The sequence below is a fragment of the Aulonocara sp. 'chitande type north' Nkhata Bay genome, linkage group LG18 (assembly GCF_057382095.1).
Source record: "Aulonocara sp. 'chitande type north' Nkhata Bay isolate Kocher_YH1m ecotype deep benthic linkage group LG18, A_spYH_male_GT1.1, whole genome shotgun sequence".
NCBI lineage: Eukaryota > Metazoa > Chordata > Actinopteri > Cichliformes > Cichlidae > Aulonocara > Aulonocara sp. 'chitande type north' Nkhata Bay.
This window is the reverse complement of record NC_141361.1, coordinates 33,053,442-33,079,557: the sequence shown is the minus strand read 5'-3', so window position 1 is coordinate 33,079,557 and position 26,116 is coordinate 33,053,442. Positions and strand designations below refer to the sequence as shown.

General features: G+C 43.2%; 2 protein-coding genes across 6 annotated transcripts in view; both read left to right on the top strand.

Annotated features, from left to right (window-relative positions):
- Window positions 1-1,468, top strand: part of LOC147309019 (rab3 GTPase-activating protein catalytic subunit-like) — a 32,189-nt gene extending 30,721 nt beyond the window's left edge. For 2 of the 3 annotated variants that reach the window (XM_086272237.1, XM_086272239.1), the window contains one exon: window positions 1,367-1,468. The gene's annotated coding sequence lies outside the window, so the exon portion shown is untranslated. The remainder of the gene's footprint in view (window positions 1-1,366) is intronic. The other variant, XR_015126072.1, reaches the window with a different exon arrangement.
- LOC147309018 (signal transducer and activator of transcription 5B-like) overlaps window positions 1,367-26,116 on the top strand; it is a 59,861-nt gene continuing 35,111 nt past the window's right edge. Inside the window, exons 1-5 of one of the 3 annotated variants that reach the window (XM_086272234.1) lie at window positions 1,367-1,469; window positions 13,569-13,703; window positions 13,965-14,121; window positions 19,266-19,355; window positions 20,238-20,415. In XM_086272234.1, the coding sequence (XP_086128360.1) occupies window positions 13,576-13,703; window positions 13,965-14,121; window positions 19,266-19,355; window positions 20,238-20,415 (553 nt within the window). In that variant the 5' untranslated portion in view covers window positions 1,367-1,469; window positions 13,569-13,575. Of the gene's footprint in view, window positions 1,470-3,176; window positions 8,214-13,568; window positions 13,704-13,964; window positions 14,122-19,265; window positions 19,356-20,237; window positions 20,416-26,116 lie in introns of those variants that run through there. The other 2 variants (XM_086272233.1, XM_086272235.1) reach the window with 2 other exon arrangements.

Sequence of the window (26,116 nt, the reverse complement as noted above, 5' to 3'; positions counted from 1 at the left end):
TATCCATACAGCCCCTTTTCTTTGAATAACACTGTACAGCTGCACAGCTAAACCCCACCATGTTATTTTTGCTTGATTGGACAGTCTTGTTGTGTAAAAGTATTCTTGGCTTTCTCGAAGTACATTTAAGTATGCCATGTATCCACTGTGACTCCAAACACGCCTTTTACACCCCGAGACTCAGCCTATAACGTTCCACGTAGGAAAAACCATGTACAGTAACAATGTGGTGTATGCTGTACAGTGCAGCGAGGAATGCTCAGAACTCTACATCGGAGAAACCAAACAGCCACTTCACAAGCGCATGGCACAACACAGAAGAGCCACCTCCACAGGACAAGACTCAGCAGTCCATCTGCATCTTAAGGTCAAAGGTCACTCTTTCGAGGATGCCAATGTTCACATTTTGGACAGAGAGGACAGATGGTTTGAAAGAGGAGTGAAAGAAGCATCTATGTCCACTGTGAGCGACCATCTTTGAACAGAGGTGGGGGTTTACGACACCAACTCTCTGCCATCTATAATCCAGTTTTGAGATCCTTCCCAGACGCCTTAACGCCCACTCACATCCTGGGCCATCTGACCTCAGGAATTCGCATGATAGGGTGGGGCCAGGTTTCACAATGAACACACCCGAAACTCTGGCTGATTGGGACCCACACCCAGTTTCACACCTTGGCTCATGTGATTAGGTAGAGGATCATCAGGGGGTCCTTTGTCCCTCTTTGGGGGGGAAACTCCCACTGGGTTTAAATCTGGGACTCTCCACCATTTGACCTTAGAACTGAAGAAGCTTCTCGGATGAGAGGTGAAACGTCTTCAAGCACCTTAGACTATGTTTAACTGTGTTATAGAGTCTGACAGCTGCCAGTAGCGCTCCTTCCTACACTGTAGGTGTAAAAGTCTAAGCTGAGCAGCTGCTGCTGTCGGTCCCTAAGTCGCGGCTGAAATGCAGAGGAGACCGTGCCTTTTCAATTGCGGCTCCGATGCTCTGGAATAACCTTCCCCTCCAAATTAGACAAGCGTCATCAGTGCAGGTCTTTAAGTCCAGATTGAAAACCTATTTTTATTCCCTGGCTTTTAACTGTAGGAAACTGACACCTTCTTATTATTTTATTGTATGTAATGATTTTATGGTATTTTTAATTTGGTTGTTGTTTTGATCTGTGTTGTTCAGCACTTTGGTCTGCCTGGTGTGTTCTTAAAGTGCTATACAAATAAACGATGATGATGATGATGTTTCTTTCTCGCTCATGTTGGTGGTCTTATTTATAGTTTTGGTGTCTTCAGGTTTTACATGTTCTTATTTAAGTGTTTTGTTTTGTGGGAATATTGTAACATTTCCCACACTGTGTGTTGTCTCTAGGTTTGTGAGCTCCCTGCTGGAGGAACCAGAGGTGGTAGTGACAGGAGCAGGCCAGGGCCTGGCTGGCAGTATAATCCACAGACTCTTCATCAGTGCTCAGAGGGTAACTCTCACTCTGCCTCCGTGTCCTTCCCACGTCTTGCTGTCAGTTTCATGTATACAGTCATGTATTTGTCATCTATAGAGACATCTTTAGAGGTACACACACACACCAGTCAACCACTTATTCAATATCAGCATCAAGAATAGGTCGGTGTCCCGGTCCTAGAACAAGACATGAAGTCAGCGCTGTTTTATTTATATATACTTCATGTAGATGAAACTGGAAGGACGTGGTCAGCACTGATGTAAAGACGCAGTGTTGTCTGTCAGTGTCAGGAGAGTCTGCTCTATTGTAACGTTGTTTCTTCCTGAAACACACAATTGCTGCTGCTGTGCTGTGAAGCACGTTCAGAGCTATAAGAACCAGTCTGTTTAACTATCAATGAAAAATGAAGAATTATCAGTTTGACTGTGTGACAATTCTGCAGGAACAAAGTTGTGCAGCTCTCTCCACAGTGGAGCAGATCTCCTTCCTGTCTTTGACGCTTCTTTTTCTCTTTCTGCTGTAACAACTATTAATGTGCATTTGTATATGTTTACAGTGTTAGCAGAAACAAAGCTTTGGTGGCCGTGACTCCAGAGATGGAGCCGAGTATCTAATCGAATCATCGGTTTGTTCTTTAAGCCTTAAACGTGTCCATCTGCTCCACACTGGATCCCAGATTGACTCTGATGCATCAACTGGAACATGAATCCAAAATCCTGCTCCTTCAAGGTCTTAAATAATCAGGCCCCATCTTATCTTAAGGTTCAAGGTTCTTTATTTGTCACATGCATAGTTATACAAGTATAACACACAGTGAAATGTAGCCTGACACGCTCCTCGACATGTGCAAAAAAATTGGGGGGGGGTGAAAAAAAACACCCAGCACGCCCCTGCGGGCGGTTTATCCTTCAAGCTCGGGTCCTCTACCAGAGGCCTGGGAGCTTGAGGGTCCTGCGCAGTATCTTAGCTGTTCCCAGGACTGCGCTCTTCTGGACAGAGATCTCCGATGTTGTTCCCGGGATCTGCTGGAGCCACTCGCCTAGCTTGGGAGTCACCGCACCTAGTGCTCCGATTACCACGGGGACCACCGTTACCTTCACCCTCCACATCCTCTCGAGCTCTTCTCTGAGCCCTTGGTATTTCTCCAGCTTCTCGTGTTCCTTCTTCCTGATATTGCTGTCATTCGGAACCGCTACATCGATCACTACGGCCGTCTTCTTCTGTTTGTCTACCACCACTACCACCTGGCAAGACCCCAGGTGCAGGCTGTGTAAAGATGCCCCAGAGACAATCCAGCACATAACAGCAGGGTGCAAGATGCTAGCAGGCAAGGCATACACGGAACGCCATAACCAAGTGGCCGGCATAGTGTACAGGAACATCTGTGCCGAGTATAACCTGGAAGTCCCGAGGTCAAAATGGGAGATGCCCCCAAGGGTGGTGGAGAATGACCGAGCTAAGATCCTGTGGGACTTCCAGATACAGACGGACAAAATGGTGGTGGCTAACCAACCGGACATAGTGGTGGTAGACAAACAGAAGAAGACGGCCGTAGTGATCGATGTAGCGGTTCTGAATGACAGCAATATCAGGAAGAAGGAACACGAGAAGCTGGAGAAATACCAAGGGCTCAGAGAAGAGAAGAGAAGAGCTCGAGAGGATGTGGAGGGTGAAGGTAACGGTGGTCCCCGTGGTAATCGGAGCACTAGGTGCGGTGACTCCCAAGCTAGGCGAGTGGCTCCAGCAGATCCCGGGAACAATGGTAATTTACCGTTGCCATTTTACAGTTATTAACTGTAATTTTTTTGCACATTTCTTATAGTGCAGTTTTTATCTCTCTCCTACCAAAACTCACTGAACCAGCAGCAAAAGAAGATCCAAACTACGCTTCACATTTGATAAACATCGTCATGAACTCCCTCTGACTTTCACTGCTCTACTTCCAGCACGATAAAATTCACACTTCATGCACAGCTCTCTCTCTCTCTGTACTTCAAGAACAGTTTCTCATCTCAAATTTCTGTTTTCTGCATTAATCATTCGCTTATTACTAGGGGTGCAACGATACACAAAATTCACGGTTCGATATATTTTCGATACAAAAAAAATTTTCATGCCTTTTTAATTTGTCATTTATTGAAATTATAAATATATATTTTAACTCAAAAGTACAGTTTTTCAATTTAATGTTGCTGAAACAAAAGTAATTAAAAAAAATAAACATATCTCAGGGCTCTCAAAATTTCAAAATCCCTGGTAGCCCTTCGGGCAGGGACTCTTCAGTTTTTGGTAGCCCAAAATAAATGTAAGTAGCCCGAATAAAAAAGAGAGCAATTTTTTGATTGATGTTTTGTTTCTGTTACAATATTATACATTAAAGTATAATAAGTTGATAAAATAAATTACAAATTTTGTATTGTTCGATACATATGCGTACCCGTCAGTCTACCGTTGTTTACAGCGCTGTCGGCCGCTGTCTTTTTTTTAAAAACTTTACTTAAATGACCTCGGACAAGAAATCCTAATTTCTGCCGTTCAATACTGATGAAATTTAAACTTTTTAAAATTATGCAAACTTGCAGAATATTTTTAAGGTTACCTGCTATAAAAAGCCAGGACTGGAAAATCTCTTTCATGTTTTTCTGTTTTATCCTCAGTTACTTTCACACAAAGGCATGTGCTGTGATGCTCACACCTCTGATGAAGTCTCACAGTGTCAGTACTGGTAAATGATCAGAACTATAATATTTCTGACTGTCTGAGGCTAAATCCAATCAAATCGGGACCTCGTGAATTGGAATCAAATGGATTATAGAAATCAGTGACGATACCCAGCCCTAGTGAGCAGCCTAGGCCCGGCAGAAGTGGAGGTAGCTGTGGGTAATAGTAAAGATGAAAAGAACTATTGATAACTTTTTGTTAAGGCCTGATCCGTCTGAAGTTCATAGCCAGCTCTGACACGGAGCCATCAATCTCTGAGCGTTGAAAAAGCACAGTGTATCCAGAAAACACATTACAGTATATGCTGCGATAAATGCACTGCCCAAGTGTCCCCTCTAACACTGCCTTTCAGCAGCAGGCAGCAGCAAACAGGTCGTCAGAGGCCGATGTGATGATTAAGTTTGACATTGTCTACAATATTGCCAAAGAGTGCCAACGCTCTTTAAGCACAAGCACTTTTTCAGTAACTTATCTTTCTTGTAGAAATGTGCTCCAAACAAAGAACTTTGTGTTGACAAGATTGTTAGTTAACCATTTACAAATTAATAGTGTCTGTATGGACAGCAATTTCCCCCCAAAAAGTGCACATGTAAAACTGTGGTTTTAAGCAATGTGGTTGAAAAATTTGGGTGCGCCTAACTGGTGCTGGTGCGTCTCAGAAAAAAAGAAAGACGCACCAGTGCAACCACAGCAAAAGGTTAGTCTAGAGCCCTGGTGTGGCAGATAAGTTAGACAGGAATTACAGGACTCTTTGCTTTCTGAGAACTGCAGTTTGCTCCACCTTCTGAAATGATGAAATAAGCCGTCTATCAGGTGACACAGTTGTCTGTGGGCACTGAGAACTGGCTAACATCTGCTAAATGAATTTAGAATATAACACTCATGGGGAGTGTAATAGTCTAGCTTAGTTATAGCACAGAGGCTAACAGTAGCCTGGCTAACAATAGGCAGATTTCCACACATAGTCAGACCCTCTCTGCACGCTCACTTTGAGACAGCAAAATTTACCTGAAGAATTCTAGAAAACAAAAGCACAGCACAGGGTTGAGACAGCTTTGTTAAGAATAAACTTATATGGAGGACGGGGCTGTGGCCCCCCCACACCCTCTAGCAGATCATTACATGAAGGAACCTTTTAAAAACAAGCGCGTCCATGCTCACAGGTGTACACACAGGTGATCACACCCACAAACTACACCCTTTTTGGCTCCTACCTCAAAGCACACTGTGTTCTGTTGATCTTATGTGCTGCACAATAATGTTTAATATTTAGTATTTACTGTCATATTCCCATATATCATTGTGATGTTGTTTATTCTATTACTCTTGTTCTCTTCTGCTTGTTTTCTTTTTTCTTTCTCAGCAGGTGATCCAGGTGATTGATATATGCATTTTTTTTCTCTGCCCGTTCTGTTGGTTTTTGTTTTTTGCCCTTCTCCCCCGTCCCTCTTCTCAGCTGTTTCTCTTTCCCTCTTTCTTTCTCCCCTTCTTTCCCCCAGTCAAGTCTGTCCCGTATTCAGTAAGTGAAAATAAAATAAACAATAAAAGGTGAATCAAATGGACCATTACGGCAAGGCTGGGATGGTCAATTTGGTAAAGTAAATCCGTTGGGCATCTTTCTTTGCCTTTAGACAACAATTCTGATGCAAAAGAGCCAAACGGGACAGGCAAAAAAAAAAAAAAAGAATAAACTTATAAAAGTTTAATAACTAGATTTACTCATCACTTCTACAAAAATAAATACATTCTGGTCTATATTTACACACATGTATTGCTTAATCTGTGTAGCGGACCACCAGGGGACTCCACTCACACCCAGCGAGAAGGGAAATGGGAAGAATGTTGTTTCTGGGTTCTAAGGGATGTTTTGCCTCCTTGTGAAATCAGTTTAGTAAGCTGAGAATAATGTTGGAGAGAAATGTGACGAGCTCTTGCGTCGTCCTTACATACCTCCACACCTGGATATTAGGGATGCAAAAAAAGAGTAGTTCTGAATATCTCTAAAGATTTGTTAGCTTAACAACCTTGAATGTTTGTTCCTGCTTGCTTTGATTTGACCTTCCGCTGTTGTGTGGAGAGTGCGCAATAGTTAGCAATAGAAGAGTCATTGTTTGGAAGTACTTGCTTCTCATTGGGTGAACACAGAGATAGAGCTGATCTTAATTTCTTTCATTCAAATACAAGCAATGAGAAAGAATGTTAAACAATCGTTTTTATATCCAAACACGTGCCTTAGTTGACTTTTTTGAGTGCAGGCCGGTCAGCCTTTAATCATCCCATTCTTCATCCATTATTTGTCTCTACTCAGCCAATGTGGTTGTGTTGGTCGCTCTGGCACAAACAGCACACACAAACTGGTCCCACAAGTGTCCATGCAGCGCTCAGCATAGCGGTCTCTACATCTGTACTCCTTGACCCTGTGATCCAACTGCTGTAGGCAGAATCTGGACTCAGTGCTGAACATAACATCCCTCCACTTTTTCAGCTTCCAGTGGCATGTTGCTGACACCAGTGCAAACAGGCCTGAGTAGGAAGGGCAGTCATGGCAGGCCTCCTGGCAGCCCTGTGAGGCCAAAGATTGGCTCAGTGTAGTCTGTTCTGGATTGTCTGACTGTGGGCCATATTGTCCTGCAATCCTTGACTGCAAATCTGTAGAAGACTGCCTACAGGTCCCAAGTACTGACACAGGGAGGAAATTATCTTCTTGGGACGCAAACGTCACAGCCTGTCCCTGACATCTCCCATTGGAACTTGACCTTTAATTTGTAGATGGTACTAGGGCTCACTCCAAATAATGCAGCAACTTATTTGTTGGAAGAAAATATTGAAGTTGCCCTGTGGCATTCGCCCTATCCACATCAGTCAAACGTGGCAGACACCACCTGACCGCTGTAGCAGGGTCCATGCTCATAGATCCTGACAGTCAGGCACCTGATTGTCAGCCCATGAGGTACTAGAAGCTCAAAACATGAGCCAAAAATTTGCTGTTTTGTAGTGGCAGAGAAGAGCTGGCAATTTTTTTATGGGACCAACCCACAAATGTGTCCCTGTTAATAAAATAAACAGGCTTTCCAACAGTGTAAGATTTAATGCCAAGAAGCATCGTTACAGCAAAGACATAATTGGTCAAACACACTTATTTTTACATGTCAAAATGACGCCAGGAAGAGGACGTTCAGTACTAAAGGTCACGGAGTAAAAATAAACATCACAATTAGGTATTTACATAATCTGCCATTAATCAAATAACAGCATGAAAGGTAATAATTTCAGACTCTACATGGCCACACAAAAGCCCGAGCAGCGGTGGAAAACATTTCTTTTGAACATTTATACACGTAACCAGGTGCCTCAGCTTACTGGCTAACAAGGATTGTTTATGTTCTGTATATCATGTCCCAGTCTCGGTAATGGAACTAATAGACTAACTGCAGCTTTCTTATAAGAGGTATTTATGTACAATTAGCTCACCTTAAATTGTAGGTGAAATAAATAAAGGTGAATATTAACGCACATTCACACCACTGCCCCAAAGTGCCGCCTTCCTCTTTTCCGTTTACAGATTTAATCCTTAAAACCATTTTTAAGGCTCGCGCAGCCGTGTTTGTACCTAACCGCGTGCGGGATGCAGGTGGGACTGTTCTTGGAAATGGCAGGAGTTGGCAAATATGTTTGAAGTTAGCGTAAATACAACCGGAAATGATGAATGTTGTAGCTGTATTTAGGCTTAAAACAAATTGTTTAATTAATGATAAACTACAGCAGGAAATACAATGAAATCTGAAATTTTTATTAGACTTATTACTATGGACTTTCTTATTTTGAAATACGACACCGGAAGTTGTTTTAAATGCGTATTCGTTTATTATACGGGTCAACAACTGCTGCTTTACCAGAAAGCAGAAGGTGATCAAGTAACGTAATTTGGCGATGTGACATGTATGTCAGCCAACCTGCGTACGGTTGAAAAGTTTTCAGTGTGTGTTGTCCGCTGTTTTAAATGGTGCTGCGGTAAGGAGTGCTGCAGTCTTGTAAAAGGTGAGTTATAGTCGGAGCAGTTAACTACTTGTAGCGCATGAGAGCGAAGTTTTGGTGGAGCTGCAAGCTTCCCTACTTTGCTAGCTAGTAGCTTACCTTTTCTAGCCTGCTAAAGTAATAGAGCGTTGGCCACACCGAAATAACGAAGCCAACGTAAACTCAACACCTTTTCATTCACTATAGTCGCATCTGTTCAGCAACACTCGCGCCATATTTACGGTTTCAGGCTTCAGCGAGCCGCTTTGAATGTACACTTAAGTTAGCAAGCTAAGCTATCTGTTAAACTTCCCTGTTCCGCTCGCTAGTCAAGTGCCAAGGATGTAAACATATGGCTCTGTCGATACCACCGCTGTTCTCCGCTCAGTTTGACTCTTGTTTTTATTTTTTAAACACACGCTTTGGTTCATTATCTTGTCGTCCACGTCACATTGGTTGGTAATACAAGGCAATGCCTCAGTGATAAATTAGTCATATGTTTCTTAGAAAGTTCCAGTCAGACTGATTTGGGGGTGTGAGCTCATATTGTTTACATCAAAGATGTTTTTCTTTTTTAATGTTGTCATTTTCTTTGAGGAAAATTGGAATCGTAGTTTTTACTTATTTTTCGGGAATGCATGCCCCAGAGTTGTTAACAGCTCATCTGCATAGCTCATAAAAACTGTCTGATTAGCAGTTTCATGGTCAGATAAGGCCTGTTCCTTTGTTGTGCCAAAAACTGATTGCCAACGTTTTTTTTTCCATGTGTGATGTCTTTACTTATGTTGGTAAGTAGACTTAAGTAAACAGGATTTACAAAGTAGTTATATATAAAATTGAAAAATTACCTGTTCTTTAAGTGTTTTTGTGTATTATTTCACCCATATTATACATTTGGCCATCTAAAATATCTTTAGAGAAGTATTGTTATATTTGTTGCAATTTCTGACAGACCTACCTTGGAAAAAGTCATTTTTAATGTCAATGAGACTTTTATTTTTTTAACTGAGTAAATAAAGGATGTATAAAAGCCAGTCTGCCAAAAACTGATTGTGCCTACTTCATATCATTCATGAGGGATACATTTGACACATATTTCATATGTTGTAGGCCAACAAAATATTTTTAGCAGTTTAAATATGGGCAGTCACTTACCAGGAATCATTTTTTGGCAGTAGATCACTTTTTGACACAACACCTTCATTTGGTCGCTATATAAGGTAACCCATATCTGGAGTTGAATGCACTTTTGAACTTGCTTTTCGTATCTTTACATTGGTACTTTTAATTTGAAGTCCAAACATTTGTCAGTGCAAGTGAAGGAGCCCATCATTAGGGAGAATGAAGAACAGATAAACCTATGAGAAAGGCAGATAAAACTTTAAGAGTGGCCAAATCAGCGATCTGGTAAATTCTTAAAAAAAATAAATGCATTTGGCACCTCAGCGAATGGCCTGGAAGGCCTGTGTGGAAAATCATCATGTATTTTTTTTTTTAATACATTAAAAAAAAAAAATCATCATTTCCGTCACACTTAAAGGTCCCTTTTTACTCCTGAGATGGGAAGATCTAAGATTAATTTTGGTTTAAACATTATTTATTTTCTGTCAGAGGTTGAACATGAACATACATAAATCAACTGTAATGTATTACTACTGTATTTTAAATAAATAACAGCGGTGTATGTATAATAAACAAAATTATTTATTGTGATTAGGCAAAAGTTTCATGTGTTTCAGAAGAACACCAATGAACCGGAAAATGGAGTATTTTGGTCTGTTCCAATAAAATAAAGTAGCTATTAAACAAAAAATCTGATAGTGTATTGTTTTTGGTGTAAAAACAGCTAGTTTGAAGTTGCTGGGGAACAATTCCACAAATAGATAAAGGAGGAAAAAGAACATATTTTGTCTCCTCAGTAGAAGATCAATAACTCTTTAAACATAAACAAAACAGACACTCCAGTTAGGGCTGGCCCATATTATACCGTTCACGGTAATACCGGTATAATGTTAGGCAACGATAGGAAAATGAAATATCGCGATAGAATATGAGTAAAACGCGCATGCGCAGTGCCTTTGTTTTCATACGCACATGGCCGATTGTTGAGTGAAACAGATGAACCAGAATTGGTTTGTAAAAATGGTGCAACTTCAGTGATGTGGAACTGGTTTGGTGTTTGTCCGTCAGATACACGACAAAGCACATTTTTTTGCAGAACATGCAAGCGGCCGTCGTTATTGTCGTATTTGTCGGACTAAGATGCTCTTAAATCTGGGAGTAATCTGGGTCCTAAACTCCGTATATTTGACTTCAGGTCAAACAACACTGCAGCATCACTGAGAGTTAAAAACTGTCTAAATTCTTTCATCTTTAATAAAACGATCAGCATTGCTGCTTTACCAGGTGTAACTATGAAGTTTAACTTCCAGGCATCCATGAAAACAAAAGTTATTACATTTAACGGAGTTAGAAGTTAGCAGGAAGCTAGCGGAAGTTAGCTCGCTAGTTTCGCTAGTTACCTAAGCATGATATAGCATGTTCTGACTGAGAGATTTCTGAAAAAATTCAAACGTACAGCTCTGCTATCACTTCCAACATAAATGAAGACAGGAAACTAAACAGCAGTGACGTTTGTAGGGTTACTGAAGTTGGGCTAGCTGGTATATAATGATGTGCTACCTGATCGCTAGCGACACAGCTATGTTAGCATAACATAAACAGTGAAGCTGGAGGACGAACACTAACACTTTTCCACTTATAAAAGTGAACGTTAAGGTTCCTCATGGTTAGAGACAAATGCAATCGCATAGCAGGATACTGTAAACGGACCAAACTTCAGTCAGGAGAACAACTGAGATAATCCATCCACAATACGAGGTTAGTCATTACTATACTGCAACAACATGGGAATAGATGCTACTAGATTACTTGTATAATGCAAATGGATAAGCATAGCAAAGCATACCACAACAGCAACGTAAGGGTGTCTAAGAAATGTGATATTCTCCCATGGCCAAGTCAGCCACCTGATCTCAACCCAGTAGCGCATACTTTTCAGTTACTGTGGTCCAAAGTGAGGGCAGAGAGACCTACAGACAAGCACAGACTGGAAGTGGCTGCAGGCCTGACAGAGCATCTCAGAGACTAAGCACTTGATGTCCATGGGGCTTAGGGTAGTCACTGACTGCTTGTTCACCCAAGTAATGAACCTCATCTTCAGTATTAGCGTGCTTGTTTGTCAAAGCGTTTTACTTTTTATCCTCTGGAAGTTGGAACTCTTATAAAAATACTTTTGTCAAACCCCCTTGAGTGACTCAAGTGCAGTCTTTCAGTCTGCACTTGAGTCACGTCATAATTGTTTGATTTAAAGTCCACTGCTACAGTGTACAGAGGCAAAATAACATGGAATGTATTATTGTCCAACTTATGGACTTAACTCATATTATTTGTAGGATATATTTTTTGCATTTCATTGTGTGAAAATCAGTAACGTATCTGTCATATGGCATCAGCTGATATTGTTTGCCTAGTGTTGCTCGCCCGGTCCTCTTCTGTCATTATTGTGTGAATGCCGTGATCACCAGTTTTGCTTCCCGGGCTGAGCCATGTTTTAGCTCAGTGAGATGAGCAGCTGTTCTCAGAGTGGGAGGCCGGGGTTCAAATCCCGCTTATGGCAACATTTTTTTCAGTTAATAGTTCAACCTTTTCAGATCTTTTCAACGAGAATGTCAGCTTCTTCACCACTTTTCAGCATAATTTTCAGTGTTTTCACCTCTTTTCAGCACAAATTCCAGATTATTCAGCTAATATCAGCACAAACGTCAGATTCTTTACCTCTTTTCAGTTTCTTCAGCTCTTTTCAGAAGTTTGATTTCCTTGAGCTCTTTACAGCCGAAAGTTTAAATGTTCAACTCTTTTTCAGCACAAATTTCAGTCACTTCTTCTCTTTTCAGCAGTTTTCAGCTTCTTCACCTCTATTCAGCATAAAGTTCAACAACTTCACCTCTTTTCAGCAGAAATCTCAGCCTCTTCTTCTCTTTTCAGTATAATTTTCAGGTTCTTCATCTCTTTTTTTGCTGAACATTCTGCTTCTTCACCTCTTCTGAGCACCATTTAGCTTCTTCCACACAGTGCACATTTTTTCTCTCATCATATCTTTGTTTGAGACTAGAACTGGTTTGGCTCAATGGGTTGAGCAGCCGCCGTGAGATTTGGTGGCAAAGGTTCGAATCCTACATGTGACATTTGCTGCACATCTTCCCTGCTTGCATGTACTCTGCTTTATTGACGCTGCTTGGTGTACCCTTTCAAAGACAGCCATTTTCAGCAAAGACTCCAGCTTCTACACAGTGTTTTTTCAGCAGGTTCTCCTTCTGCTGTTTTCAGATTCCACTACACGGCATTCACACAGCAGTTTTCGCAGGAAATGCAACTTTTTCTAGTTCTTTGTTCTTCTACCATATTCTAGTTGTTCCAACCTTTGCTGGTTAACTCCTCCCTCAGTTTTCAGCCGATATTCACCATTCAAACTTTAAACTGTTCTGCTCCTTCTGCTAATGCCTGCTATATCTTTTGGTGCTCATAACTTTTATACTTTTTGAGATATTAAGCTTTTTATGCCATTTTTTTGGCCCATTTTGCTGAATGGGACCACATTATCAGTTAACACTTCAACTGTTTAAACTCTTTTCCACACATTTTTCAGCTTTTTCACCTCTTTTTAGCAAAATTTTCAAAAGTTCCAGCTTCTTCAACTGTTCTCAGCACAAACTTCAGGTTCTTTACCTCTTTTCAGCAAAAAAATTCTGCTGGTTCACCTCTTTTCAGAACAATTTTTAGCTTTTTTTCACCTCTTTTTAGCACAATATTTAGTCTCTTCTGCTCTTTTCAACACGATTTTCAGGTTCCTTATCTCCTTATCTTTTTGCTGAACATTCAGCATTTTCACCTCTTTTCAGCATAATTTAGCTTCTTCTGCACAGTGCACATTTTTTTTCTCTCATCATGTCTTTGGTTGAGACCAGAACTGGTTTGGCGCAGTCGGATGCGCAGCTGCCGTGAGATCTGGTAGCAAGGGTTCGAGTCCTACATGTGACAGATGCTGCACATCTTCCCTGCTTGCATGTAATCTGCTTTCTTGACACTCTTCATTGTACCCTTTCACATACAGCCATCTTCAGCAAGCATTTCTGCTTCTACACCTCTTTTCAGCAGATAATTCTGCTTTTCAGCTGTTTTCAGCAGATTCCACTACACGGCATTCACACTGCATTTTCGCAGGAAATGCAACTTTTTCTAGTTGCTAATTGCTGTTCTTTTCACTCTGTCTAATCTGCTGACCTGGCCTTTTTTCCTCCTGTGTTCCTGGATTCACAGGATAACCATGGCAATGTGGATCCAGGCCCAGCAGCTGCAGGGTGATGCCTTGCACCAGATGCAGGCCTTGTACGGCCAGCACTTCCCCATTGAGGTGCGGCACTACCTGGCCCAGTGGATTGAAGGCCAACTCTGGTATGCAGAATTACACCAGTCTCTTTCCAGTCCTGCCCAACTTTATTTAGATGGCACATTTAAAACGGCAATATTAACCAACGTCATGTACATAAAATAGGGTCACACACACGATACTCAGTAAATAAATAAATAAAAACTAACCGTAATCAGTGTGTTTCTGTGTGTGTTTATATAACAAACCAGACCTGGATCAGTGAGTGGTGTTGGTGAAGGCTGTGCATTCTATTAACAGTTTAAAAACAATGGTACCGTTCACAGGGACTCAGTGGAGTTGGATAACCCAGCAGAGGAAACCAAAGCCAAGCGTCTGTTGGATAATCTGGTGGCCGAGCTCCAAAAGAAAGCCCAGGTCCAGGGAGGAGAGGACGGCTTTCTGCTCAAGATCAAGCTAGGTCACTATGCTAGCCAGCTAAAGGTACGTGTTGGCTACAAGAAAAATGATGGTGTGTTACTACTGGAACCTTTGTCCCAACATTTCCCTCATATATTTTGTGTAAACTTGTGCTGATGTTGTTTAGTTTTTATACAAGCACATCTCCACAGCTCAGATCTAGACCCTGGGTCGTGTTTATTAAACTTCAGTCTTTTCTAATACGGCTGAGGAGAAGCCCTCAGATTTTCTTGTCTACATGTGTGTTTGGGTTGCAGAACATTTAGCTTCTTTCCTGTCGGTTTGTCTTTTTTCATTAATGTTAATCTAATGTTCTGATGTGTGCCGGGTGGCGGCCAGGAGCGGAGGCCCTGGCGGACTGACCCCCGGCTGCCAAGACTGGCAATAGGGACATGGAATGTCACCTCTCTGGTGGGGAAGGAGCCTGAGTTAGTGCGTGAGGTTGAGAGGTACCGGCTAGATATAGTCGGGCTCACCTCTACGCATGGCTTGGGCTCTAGAACCAGTCTCCTGGAGAGGGGCTGGACTCTGTCTCAGTCTGGAGTTGCCCCTGGTGAGAGGCGGCGGGCTGGGGTGGGTATTCTAATATCCCCTCGGCTTGCTGCCGGTATGTTGGGGTTTTTCTCGGTGGACGAGAGGGTTTGTTCTCTGCGCCTTAGGGTCGGGGAACGGGTCCTGACTGTCATCTGCGCTTATGCGCCGAGTGGCAGTTCGGAGTACCCAGCCTTCTTAGAGTCCCTGGGGGGGGTGCTGGAAGGTGCTCCACCTGGAGACTCTGTTGTCCTGCTGGGAGACTTCAATGCTCACGTGGGTAACGACAGCGAGACCTGGAGGGGCGTGAACCCAAGCGGTGCTTTGTTATTGGACTTCTGTGCTAATCACAGTTTGGCCATAACGAACACCCGGTTCGAACATAAGAGTGTCCATAAGTGCACGTGGCACCAGGATGCTCTAGGCCGTAGGTCGATGATCAATTTTGTAATCGTATCACCAGTCCTGCGACCATATGTTCTGGACACTCGGGTAAAGAGAGGGGCTGAGCTGTCAACTGATCACCACCTGGTGGTGAGTTGGATCAGGTGGCGGGGGAGGACGCTGGACAGACCTGGTGCACCTAAACGCGTAGTGAGGGTGTGCTGGGAACGTCTAGCAGAGGCCCCAGTCCGCGAGATCTTCAACGCACACCTCCGGCAGAGCTTCAACAGCATTCCGAGGGAGACTGGGGACATTGAGTCCGAATGGACCATGTTCAGCGTCTCCATTGCCGAAGCTGCTGCATTGAGCTGCGGCCGCAAGGTGGTTGGTGCCTGCCGTGGTGGTAATCCCCAGGCTGAAGAAGGAGTCCTATCGGGCTTGGTTAGCCTGTGGGACTCCGGAGGCAGCCGACAGGTATCGACAGGCCAAGCGGAATGCGGCTGGGGCAGTGGCTGAAGCAAAAACTCGGGTGTGGGAGGAGTTCGGAGAGGCCATGGAAAAAGACTTTCGGACTGCCTCGAAGAGATTCTGGCAAACCGCCAGGCGTCTCAGGAGGGGAAAGCGGTGCTCTACCTGCACTGTGTATAGTGCTGGCGGAGCGCTGCTGACGTCGACTGAGAAAATTGTTATGCGGCGGAAGGAATACTTCGAGGACCTCCTTAATCCCACTGACACGTCTTCCGAGGAGGAAGCAGAGTCTGGGGATGAGGGGAATGACCCGCCAATTTCCGGGGATGAGGTCACTGAGGCAGTTAAACAACTCCTTGGTGGCAGAGCCCCTGGTGTTGATGAGGTCCGCCCCGAGTTGTAGGGCTGTCCTGGTTGACACGCCTCTGCAATGTTGCGTGGAGATCAGGGGCAGTACCTGTGGACTGGCAGACCGGGGTGGTGGTCCCCATCTTTAAGAAGGGGGACCGGAGGGTGTGTTCCAACTACAGGGGGATCACACTCCTCAGCCTCCCTGGAAAAGTCTATGCCAGGGTGCTGGAAAGGAGAGTTTGTCCGCTAGTCGAACCTCGGATACAGGAGGAACAATGCGGTTTTCGTCCTGGTCGCGGAACACTGGACCAGCTCTTTATCCTCTCGAGGATACTTGAGGGTGCATGGGAGTTTGCCCAACCAGTCTACATGTGTTTTGTGGACTTGGAGAAGGCATTTGACCGTGTCCCTTGGGGTGTCCTGTGGGAGGTGTTGCGGGAGTATTGGGTGTCTGGCCCATTGCTACGGGCCATTAGATCCCTATACAACCGTTGCAAGAGCTTGGTTCGCATTGCCTGCAATAAGTCGGACTCGTTCCCGGTGGGTGATGGGCTCCGCCAGGGCTGCCCTTTGTCTCCGGTTCTGTTCATAATTTTTATGGACAGGATTTCTAGGCGCAGCCAAGTGGCGGAGGGCTTTCGCTTTGGTGGCCTCAGAATCTCATCTCTGATTTTTGCGGATGATGTGGTTCTGTTGGCTCTATCGGGTGAGGGCCTCCAGCTCGCACTGGAACGGTTCGCAGCCGAGTGTGAAGCAGCGGGAATGAGGATCAGCACCTCCAAATCTGAGGCCATGGTTCTCAGCCGGAAAAGGGTGGAGTGCCCACTCTTGGTCGGGGATGAGTTCCTGCCCCAAGTGGAGGAGTTCAAGTATCTCGGGGTCTTGTTCGCGAGTGATGGGAGAAGGGAGCCGGAGATCGACAGACGGATTGGGGCTGCAGCTGCAGTAATGCAGACGCTGCACCGGTCCGTCGTGGTGAAGAGGGAGCTGAGTGTAAAAGCGAAGCTCTCAATTTACCGGTCGATCTACGTCCCTACCCTCACCTATGGCCACGAGCTGTGGGTAGTGACCGAAAGAACGAGATCGCGGATACAAGCGGCAGAAATGAGCTTCCTCCGAAGGGTGGCTGGCCTCTCCCTTAGAGATGGGGTGAGAAGTTCGGCCATCCGGGAGGGGCTCAGAGTAGAGCAGCTGCTGCTCCACATCGAAAGGAGCCAGCTGAGGTGGTTCGGGCATCTGACAAGGATGCCCCCTGGGCGCCTCCTGGGTGAGGTGTTCCAGGCATGTCCCACCGGGAGGAGGCCCCGGGGCAGACCCAGGACACGCTGGAGAGATAATATCTCTCGGCTGGCCTGGGAACGCCTTGGTGTTCCCCCGGATAAGCTGGAGGAGGTGGCTGGGGAGAGGGAGGTCTGGGCCTCTTTGCTTAGGCTGCTGCCCCCGCGACCCGGTCTCGGATAAAGCGGATGAAGATGGATGGATGTTCTGATGTTTAATAGATGATTGTGTTTAAGTGCACACTGACTGTTTTCTGGCTTCTTACATCTTAAGTTACAATGTGTATATTTCTTACTACAATACAGCATCTTTATGAAATTGGTAAGAACAACAGCTGCTTTAGTTTTAGGTTCCAAAGCCTTCTTGGAGACTATATATGAATTGTGGTCAGGAAGTTCCAGGAACAGCCTTTAAAATAATCAAAAGCATGACCTGAATAAAAGTAAAGACCTTCTTCTTCTTCACCTCCTCACAATTTTCAGTACAGCTGTGGTTTTATCTCTGTGTACAAGTCTCATCATGCTCAGTTGTCCGTGTCTCTGATGACTGCTCGATGTTCTACGGTCTGTCAAAACTGTTATTCCTGAGCTTGCACTTCATTTTCAGGAAGTATTAGAAAGAATGACCTAAAAACAGCTGATGATGGAGTTATCTGAACATATACAAACGTCCTCAACATAATCAGTACCATGGCTCGCTAGTGTTAATGCTTTATACTGTGGACGCTGTCCCTTTCCTATTGGTGGAAAAATGCACCACGTCACGAAGCATTTGGTTACTGAGAAAAAGGGAGAAGTTGTGGGACCGATGGCAAAAGTAAGAGTGGCACGTTTGGAATGTTGTGTAGTCATTTTTGTGTGTCAACACAATAATACGACAAAAGCAGACTGCAGTGTAAACGCTTCCTTCAGGTAGACACAGGAGTGATGCGCCCTCGTGTTTGTCAGACATGTGATGTGCTTCTGTCTTGACAGGAGCGATTCCTGATTGATCTGCAAATAGTTGTGCAAAAACCACAGAGGCTGCATCTTAATGTAAACAGTTTTTAAAGGTGAAATAGTCAAAATGGTCAGTTATACCCTTGACCCCACATTGTCTGGATGGTAGTATCTGTATATACCCGTACATACTTTTCATCACTGATTAATAGAGAATAACTTTACCTCCATTTAAGAGATGCAGGCTTTTGAACTGAGCACAAATAACAAGCTAGCTGGTGTCTTTCCTGTTTAGTCCGGACGACGCTGCAGCCGCGTTTGTCAGTAAGAACGTCAAATTTCATTTTGGCTGACCTCAGAACAGTTTCCCACTTTGCCTCAGTCCATTTTAAATGAACTTTGGCCCAGACAAGACAGCAGAGTGTCTGCTACTATTTCTACGACTACTTCTGAAATTCAATTCAATATTGAGTTTCTACCTTGACCCTTGCACACAGAGATTTCTCCAGAGTCTTTGAATCTTTTGATATCATCACTGTAGATTATGAAGACTTTGATAGCACTATATATGTGTGTGTGTGTGTGTGTGTGTGTGTGTGTGTGTGTGTGTGTGTGCTGCATTTGCTCGTCATGTGAGCTCATATACAAGCTGAAGCAGAAAAAGTTGTGACACCTGTTATCCTGTTATCTCTGACTCGAGCGTCAGGTTTTGTCAAACCAGTTAATTCAAAGAAGCCTTGCATGTGTTCTCAGAATGAAAGATGTGTATAATAACTATTGTAATAAACTCAGTTTGGGTTTATGCATATAACATTAAATTACATCAATGACCACATAAAGAGGCTTTATGCTGTTAGGTAAAGACCCAACAGGAGAAAACTAATCAGTCACACAGTCTGAGAAAGCACTCTGACCTGTCCTCCAGCAGAGCCAGGCCCAGGGAAGGGCAGCTATCTGCCACGACCATGGAGGGTTGAAGAGGTTGAACTGGCATTAGTTTGTTGAGTTTGTATGCTTAACTCTGTGTCTGGAGTTTTTTGTTTTTGGTGGGTTTTTAATGTGTAGTTAAAAGATTTTGGATCTTTCATGCATATAAAATATTTAAACGATAATGTCAAAAATCAAGCCTGTATTACTTGATTCATGCCTTTGCTTATATTAAACTACACATAAAGAACGTTGCATCCTGATGTGATTAAGTGTGTGTCTGTTTTGTAGAGCACCTACGACCGTTGTCCTCTGGAACTGGTCCGCTGCATTAAACACATCCTGCAGTCAGAGCAGAGGCTCGTTCAAGAAGCTACAAATGTAAGTCGAAGAAATTGCTGCGTTAATACTGCAGGAATCAGGGTTGTGGGTAGGTTAGGAACCATACATAACAGCTACAGCTTTTGTCTATCTGGCCTGTTGCAGCTTGCTAGGCTGCATATACCAACAACTCGGAGCACAAGAAGAAACAAGTCCTCCTGAGTAGTAAGAGGATACGTATCCCCATTTGTTCTAGATATAGGGGCAGGTTGATAACCACGGTGGAGCCCAGAGGGAGCAGGAGGACGGGAGAAGCTCACAGTGTGGAGTGCCTAACCTCAGTCTTTAAACCAGCATGTTTGAAGTTACCAGGTTAATGCACAGTTCAGTTGCCAACTAATAATATGTGAAAGCGCTTCTCGCTTTGTTTTGGTCATCAGTATGTTCAAGATGGAAATCACGGCAAAAGACAGAGCAGAATGATACATGTGCAGACAGTTTGACTGTGATATGAAAACTTGACAGTCCAGGGGTCGATTGATCCGATTAAAAAGGTGTTTTCAGTTTGAAGCATACGTCCCCAAACAAAAATACAGCGGAGGACAGAGTGCAGAAACATCTGTATGTGCACTTATTCTGCAGGAGTAACATTAAGCTAATATGTAGAGCAATAAACAATAGCATCATACTGACTGCATTATATTTCATGCAAAATAAATAAATAGCAAATTTCTGGGGAAAGGTTTGTAGTTGGTACATACAGTTTCACCAGAAAGCACGCCATCCCACATCCTACTCACCCCACTCAATGTGTCTTCCTTGCAGGTGTTCATATTCAGTTGCCTTTAGTTATTGTCGTACACAGAAGGTGTAAATAAGAGTTTTGGGAGCAGATTTTGTCCTGATTTTGTTTTAAGCCTTCATCATCTGTTTGGTGTCTAGGCCAGCAGTGGAAGTGGGAGCCAGGCCATGGACACGCTATCACAGCGCCACCAGCAGATCAACCAGGCCTTTGAGGAGCTCCGACTAGCCACACAGGAAACTGAGAATGAACTGAGAAAGCTGCAGCAGAGCCAGGAGTACTTCATCATCCAGTACCAGGAGAACATGCGCATTCAAGGTAAGGAGGAGAGAGAGAAACACAAGTGGTAAGAATGTAGAAGCAAATAAGCCCACCAGTACAACTGGAACCATTTTAGATTTGAATCTATTCTTTAAGTTCTGCTGGTTTTCCCACCAGAACACAACAACCTGTAACTGTTTGCATCACACTCGGAGCTCTTTCTCCCTATCCCTGTCTCTCTCTCTTTAGACAATATGCACAAAAAGTTAATTTACTGAAGACTAAAGAAAACTGCAACCACATTGCTCAATCAAACATAAACAGCATATCAGATGTTTAAATGGAGAAAATGTGTAATTAAAACAAAATATCAGTTCATTTTAATTAGACTCTTTGGACTTGAACCTAACCTGCTCCGGAGCAGCTATGACCTTCACTGGACCATCGCTCTGACGTCCGTGAATAACAGGAGGGCCCAAAGTCTGTCTTTCACATCAGTGATAAATTTTGTTATTCTAGTTCTAAAATTTAATATATGATCCTAAAACAGGACACCTACAGTGTACTGCTGACCTCATATTAAATTTTTGCTAAGCTGAAATTCTTAAAAGTTGAGAGAATCAGAATCAGATCTTTGAAGCTCCACGCCAAAAAACCCGTCAAAAATTGTCCTCAGTGTAAAATTGTAAAGACTTTCATATCTCATCATCTACAGCAGGGCTGTCAGGATTTACACTGAGAGCCACATACAGCTCGATTTGATCTGAAGCGGGCCGGACTCATGACTCTGTTTTCTGTCATTGTAAAGAAGTCACATATTTAACTGTTTTTCTACATGATGAAGGTAAATCTGCTGTGACAAAGAAGGAAATCTGTCAGCACGACTTTTTGGACTGTACGAAATAAACGTGTAAAATTACAGAAAATGTTCTGGTAGCTCATTGACTGTCCAGTTTTTTTGTTTTTGTAGTTGTAAAAAAACTGAAATCTCAATAGAAACCTTTCTCTTTTTCACAAAGTTACATTGTTTTTATTAGAGACAGAGCTAAGTGTTGCAATTTGGCATTATTTTGTGAAAGTTGAAATTTCTTCGGTGTTGAATAGCAGAAATTAGCCTTTCTTGTCAGAGGTACCGTATTTTTTTGGACCATAAGGCGCATAAAGCAAAACAAAACAGTCAGATAAGTCAAACTTTCCCCAACTCATTCTTCGTGCTTCCTCCATTTCTGTACCACTGATTCATTAACGCTGTATTCTATCACAGCTGTTCTATTCCCATGTTGTTGCAGTATATGAATCACTAACTTCGTACTGTGGATGGATTATCTCAGTTGTTCTCCTGACTGAAGTTTGGTTCGTTTACAGCATCCTGCCATGCGATTGCATTTGTCTCTAACCATGAGGAACCTTCACGTTAACTTTTATCGAGTGGAAAAGTGTTAGTGTTCATCCTCCAGCTTCACTGTTTATGCTAACATAGCTGTGTCGCTAGCGATCACGTAGCACATCATTATATACCAGCTAGCCCAACTTCAGTAACCCTACAAACGTCACTGCTGTTTAGTTTCCTGTCTTCATTTATGTTGGAAGTGATAGCAGAGCTGTACGTTTGATTTTTTCAGAAATCTCTCAGTCAGAACCAGAGATGGGCAGTAACGCGTTACAAGTAACGCGTTACTGTAATCCGATTACTTTTTCCGAGTAACGGGTAAAGTAAGGGATTACTATTGCAAAAACGGTAATTAGATTACCGTTACTTTCCCATAGGAACGCTGCGTTACTAAAACCGTGATTTCTTTGCGAGAATGTCTCATGACAGTGACGTAAGCGAGTGCGACGTTCGTGACAACAGCTGTGTGCAGATCAACAATGGATCATATATCGAGTGCAGGAGAGAGTATGAGCGTGCAGCGTTTAAAGCGTGGAAGTACTGACCTTACTTTGAGTTTGATTCCATAAAAAGTGACAAAAACATTAGTGTCCGCTGTGCGTGGGAAGAAAACTAATCAGTAATTAGTTACTGATTACTTTTTTCAAGTAATTTGACCAACACTGGTCAGAACATGCTACATCATGTTTAGGTGGAATCGAGCTAACTTCCTGCTAACTTCTAACTCTGTTAAATGTAATAAATCCTGTTTTCATGGATGCCTGGATGTTAAACTTACTTGTTACACCTGGTAAAGCAGCAATGCTGATCATTTTATTAAGGTGAAATAATTTAGACAGTTTTTAACTCTCAGTGATGCTGCAGTGTTCGTTTGACTTTGGGACCTGAATTTACGGAGTTTAGGACTCAGATTCCTCAGCGAGGCTCCTGACTACCTCCTGACTATGGCAGCCGTAAAGCTCCAACAATCCAACAAGCGGTGCGACTTCATAGCAACCAAAGTCGTACTAAAACATTTTTGGCAGATTTTTGAGCGCCGTGTAGCACATACACCACATTGTTAAGTTTGTGTATGCTGTACAGTGCAGCGAGGAATGCTCAGACCTCTACATTGGAGAGACCAAACAGCCACTTCACAAGCGCATGGCACAACACAGAAGAGCCACATCCACAGGACAAGACTCAGCAGTCCATCTGCATCTTAAGGATAAAGGACACTCTTTCGAGGATGCCAATGTTCACATTTTGGACAGAGAGGACAGATGGTTTGAAAGAGGAGTGAAAGAAGCATCTATGTCCACTGTGAGCGACCATCTTTGAACAGAGGCGGGGTTTACGACACCAACTCTCTGCCATCTATAATCCAGTTTTGAGATCCTTCCCAGACGCCTTAACGCCCACTCACATCCTGGGCCATCTGACCTCAGGAATTCGCATGATAAGGTGGGGCCAGGTTTCACAATGAACACACCCGAAACTCTGGCTGATTGGGACCCACACCCAGTTTCACACCTTGGCTCAGGCGATTAGAGGATCATCAGGGGGTCCTTTTGTCCCTCTTTGGGGGGAAACTCCCACTAGGTTTATATCTGGGACTCTCCACCATTTGACCTTAGAACTGAAGAAGCTTCTCGGATGAGAGGTGAAACGTCTTCAAGCAACTTAAAGAAGTCCAGACGCTTTTCTTTGCAAGCTCCTTTGACTACGATGACCTGGATGACTGAGAACCTTCACAGACTATCCCAGAGAAGTGAAGCGAGTGTGTAAGTTCATCCCTGAATGTTTGCAGAGTATTTCCATGTTAAGCTTAACAGCTGATATATGGAGCCACAGCTGGACTGGCCATCGGAGCTCCATACTGAGGTGAAAAGGAAGCGATTTGTCCTGGACTTCAGCTAGAATTAAAAAATGGACACAAAGCTGGAGTTATTCTGCCTTTGCTGCGCAGTTGTATCTACTTCTCTCATTCTCTCCCCTCCCTCTCCTCTTATTACTTCCATCCATCCATCCATCCATTCGCTTCCGCTTATCCTTTTCAGGGTCGCTGGAGCCTATCCCAGCTGTCATAGGGCGAGAGGCGGGGTACACCCTGGACAGGTCGCCAGTCTGTCGCAGGGCCAACACACAGGGACAGACAACCATTCGCACTCACATTCACTCACACATTCACACCTAGTGGCAATTTGGATAAATCAATTAACCTATCCCCACAAGCTGCATGCCTTTGGACGGTGGGAGGAAGCCGGAGTACCCGGAGGGAACCCACGCAAACATGGGGAGAACATGCTAACTCCACACAGAAAGACCCCGGCCTGATGGTGGAATTGAACTCAGGACCTTCTTGCTGTGCGGCAACAGTGCTAACCACCGTGCCACCGTGCTGCCCTCTTACTTTTATTACTTCAAACAAGAAATTGATCAATGATCAGCTGATCGGCTTTTCTGCCGCAAGTCCAGTCTTTCTTGTTTGTTTATCGCCCACTTTTCTCTAGAAAGAGGAGACCAGCGGATAGACAACAGCAGCACGTTTAAGCTTGATCAGCTGTTGTTAGAATTTATTTAATACTACTTTCTAGTATCAGCTGATGTTTTCTGGAGCCACAGCTGTAAAGCTGCTGGTCATGATGTCGGTTTGTTTATGTGGTGAGAGGGAAACATGAAGATGAAACCAGGAGATGTCCTTACTGGATCATCAGAGCTGAACTGGTGATGGAGAAACAGGTTTACCTTTTAGGTGACATGAATGAGTTGAAAGGAAGTTATGAACTGTTTCTGAGAGACAAATAACACCAGGATCCGTTTCTATGTAGCTGACAGCTGGCAACTGTGCAGGGGCGGGTCTAGCAAAGTTTTGCCAGGGGCCCAGGTAGGGCATTAACAGGGAGAGGGGGGCACAAGGAAATACTTTTCTTTGTTATGTCATTTAAAACTTTGAATAAATAATTATCTGAATCTTACAACAAAAGTGGTTATCTGATTAAATGTATAGAAGTCCATTACTGTATATAGTAACTGTTAAGTCTAATATACCCTAGTAAGCTATAGTACTTTTTCCTTTGGGAAGATACCATCTGTGCAGTCTGCAGTTCTGTTGAAGAAAGATGTTGAATCTATTTAATTATTGTAGAAAAATAATTTATTTCTGTCCATTTGTTTTACACTTGCATTAAATTAAAGTTGATTACATCAATTAAGGGTGGGGGGTGGTTCCCTAATACTATTAGTTAACCCTATTAGTTAGGTAGGTAAGTACTCTTTAAAATACCAGAATAGGGAGGATGGTGTAGGTTTAAATTTATTAGATTGATCAGTGATGCTGAACTATAAAATGTTTTGGGTGCAGTGTATTTTTTGCATGCAGGTATAACAGAATAGCTTCAATTCAATTTCAATTCAATTGTATTTATATGGACAATCTGATATCCTCGTGTTGGCGTTGTTCCCACATCATCATAATTAATGTTTTTCCAGGGTCCACATTACAAGTGACCAATCACCTTCTTGTGACATCATACTTTTGCGACTTCGAAAAATACCCGCCTTCAAAAACAAATGTTCTTCGAGAAAACGGCTTTTGTCCGCCGATCCAGCAATTTGAATTCCACTCAAGATACTTTTCTTTAATAAACAGTAAGCATTATACATATATTTTCCTTGAAATGGCTGAAATGGATAGCTGTTTGTTTGCTAGTGATAGGCTACTTGCGAACCAGTGTTCTCCAGAGAATTGCGTGTCAATGTATTATAATATATAATAAATGTACAGGTGAATATAGCTGTCATAAAAATGTTGTCAGGCAACATTGCAGTAGCTTCCCTGATCATTTTACAAACATAAGTGAATAGAATTTGAACTAAAAGGCCTAGACTAATGGTTCTGTGAATCAAAATATCACCTGGAAACATAATTAACTGGTCCATAGCTGTGAAACTGGACATGAGTTCTTGATTCTATGGAGATTAACAGTAATCCAGAAATTTACAAATTTGTCCTGGGCCATCGTGTTAATGTTTTAATTACACAGTCTCCCAGGGACAACAATTACACAGTGTCCCTGCAATTTTGCCTGACCCAACCCCCGGGCCACGAAACACCAAAAAAGTTGGGGAACGCTGGTCTAGAGAACACTGGTTAGCTAATGCTGTCGTCAAGTAGCCTATCACTAGCAAACAAACAGCAAGCCAAGTGAGGAACATATGTATAATGCTTACCGTTTAAAAAGTATCCTAAAAGAACTACAAATTCGGCGGACAGGCGGCGGTTTCTCGCAAGTGAAGCGGAGCGCTGGATTGACAGACAGAGGCGGGCACAAGTGAAGAAAATTTGTTTTAAGGTGGGTATTTCGAAGTCGCAGAAGTATGACGTCA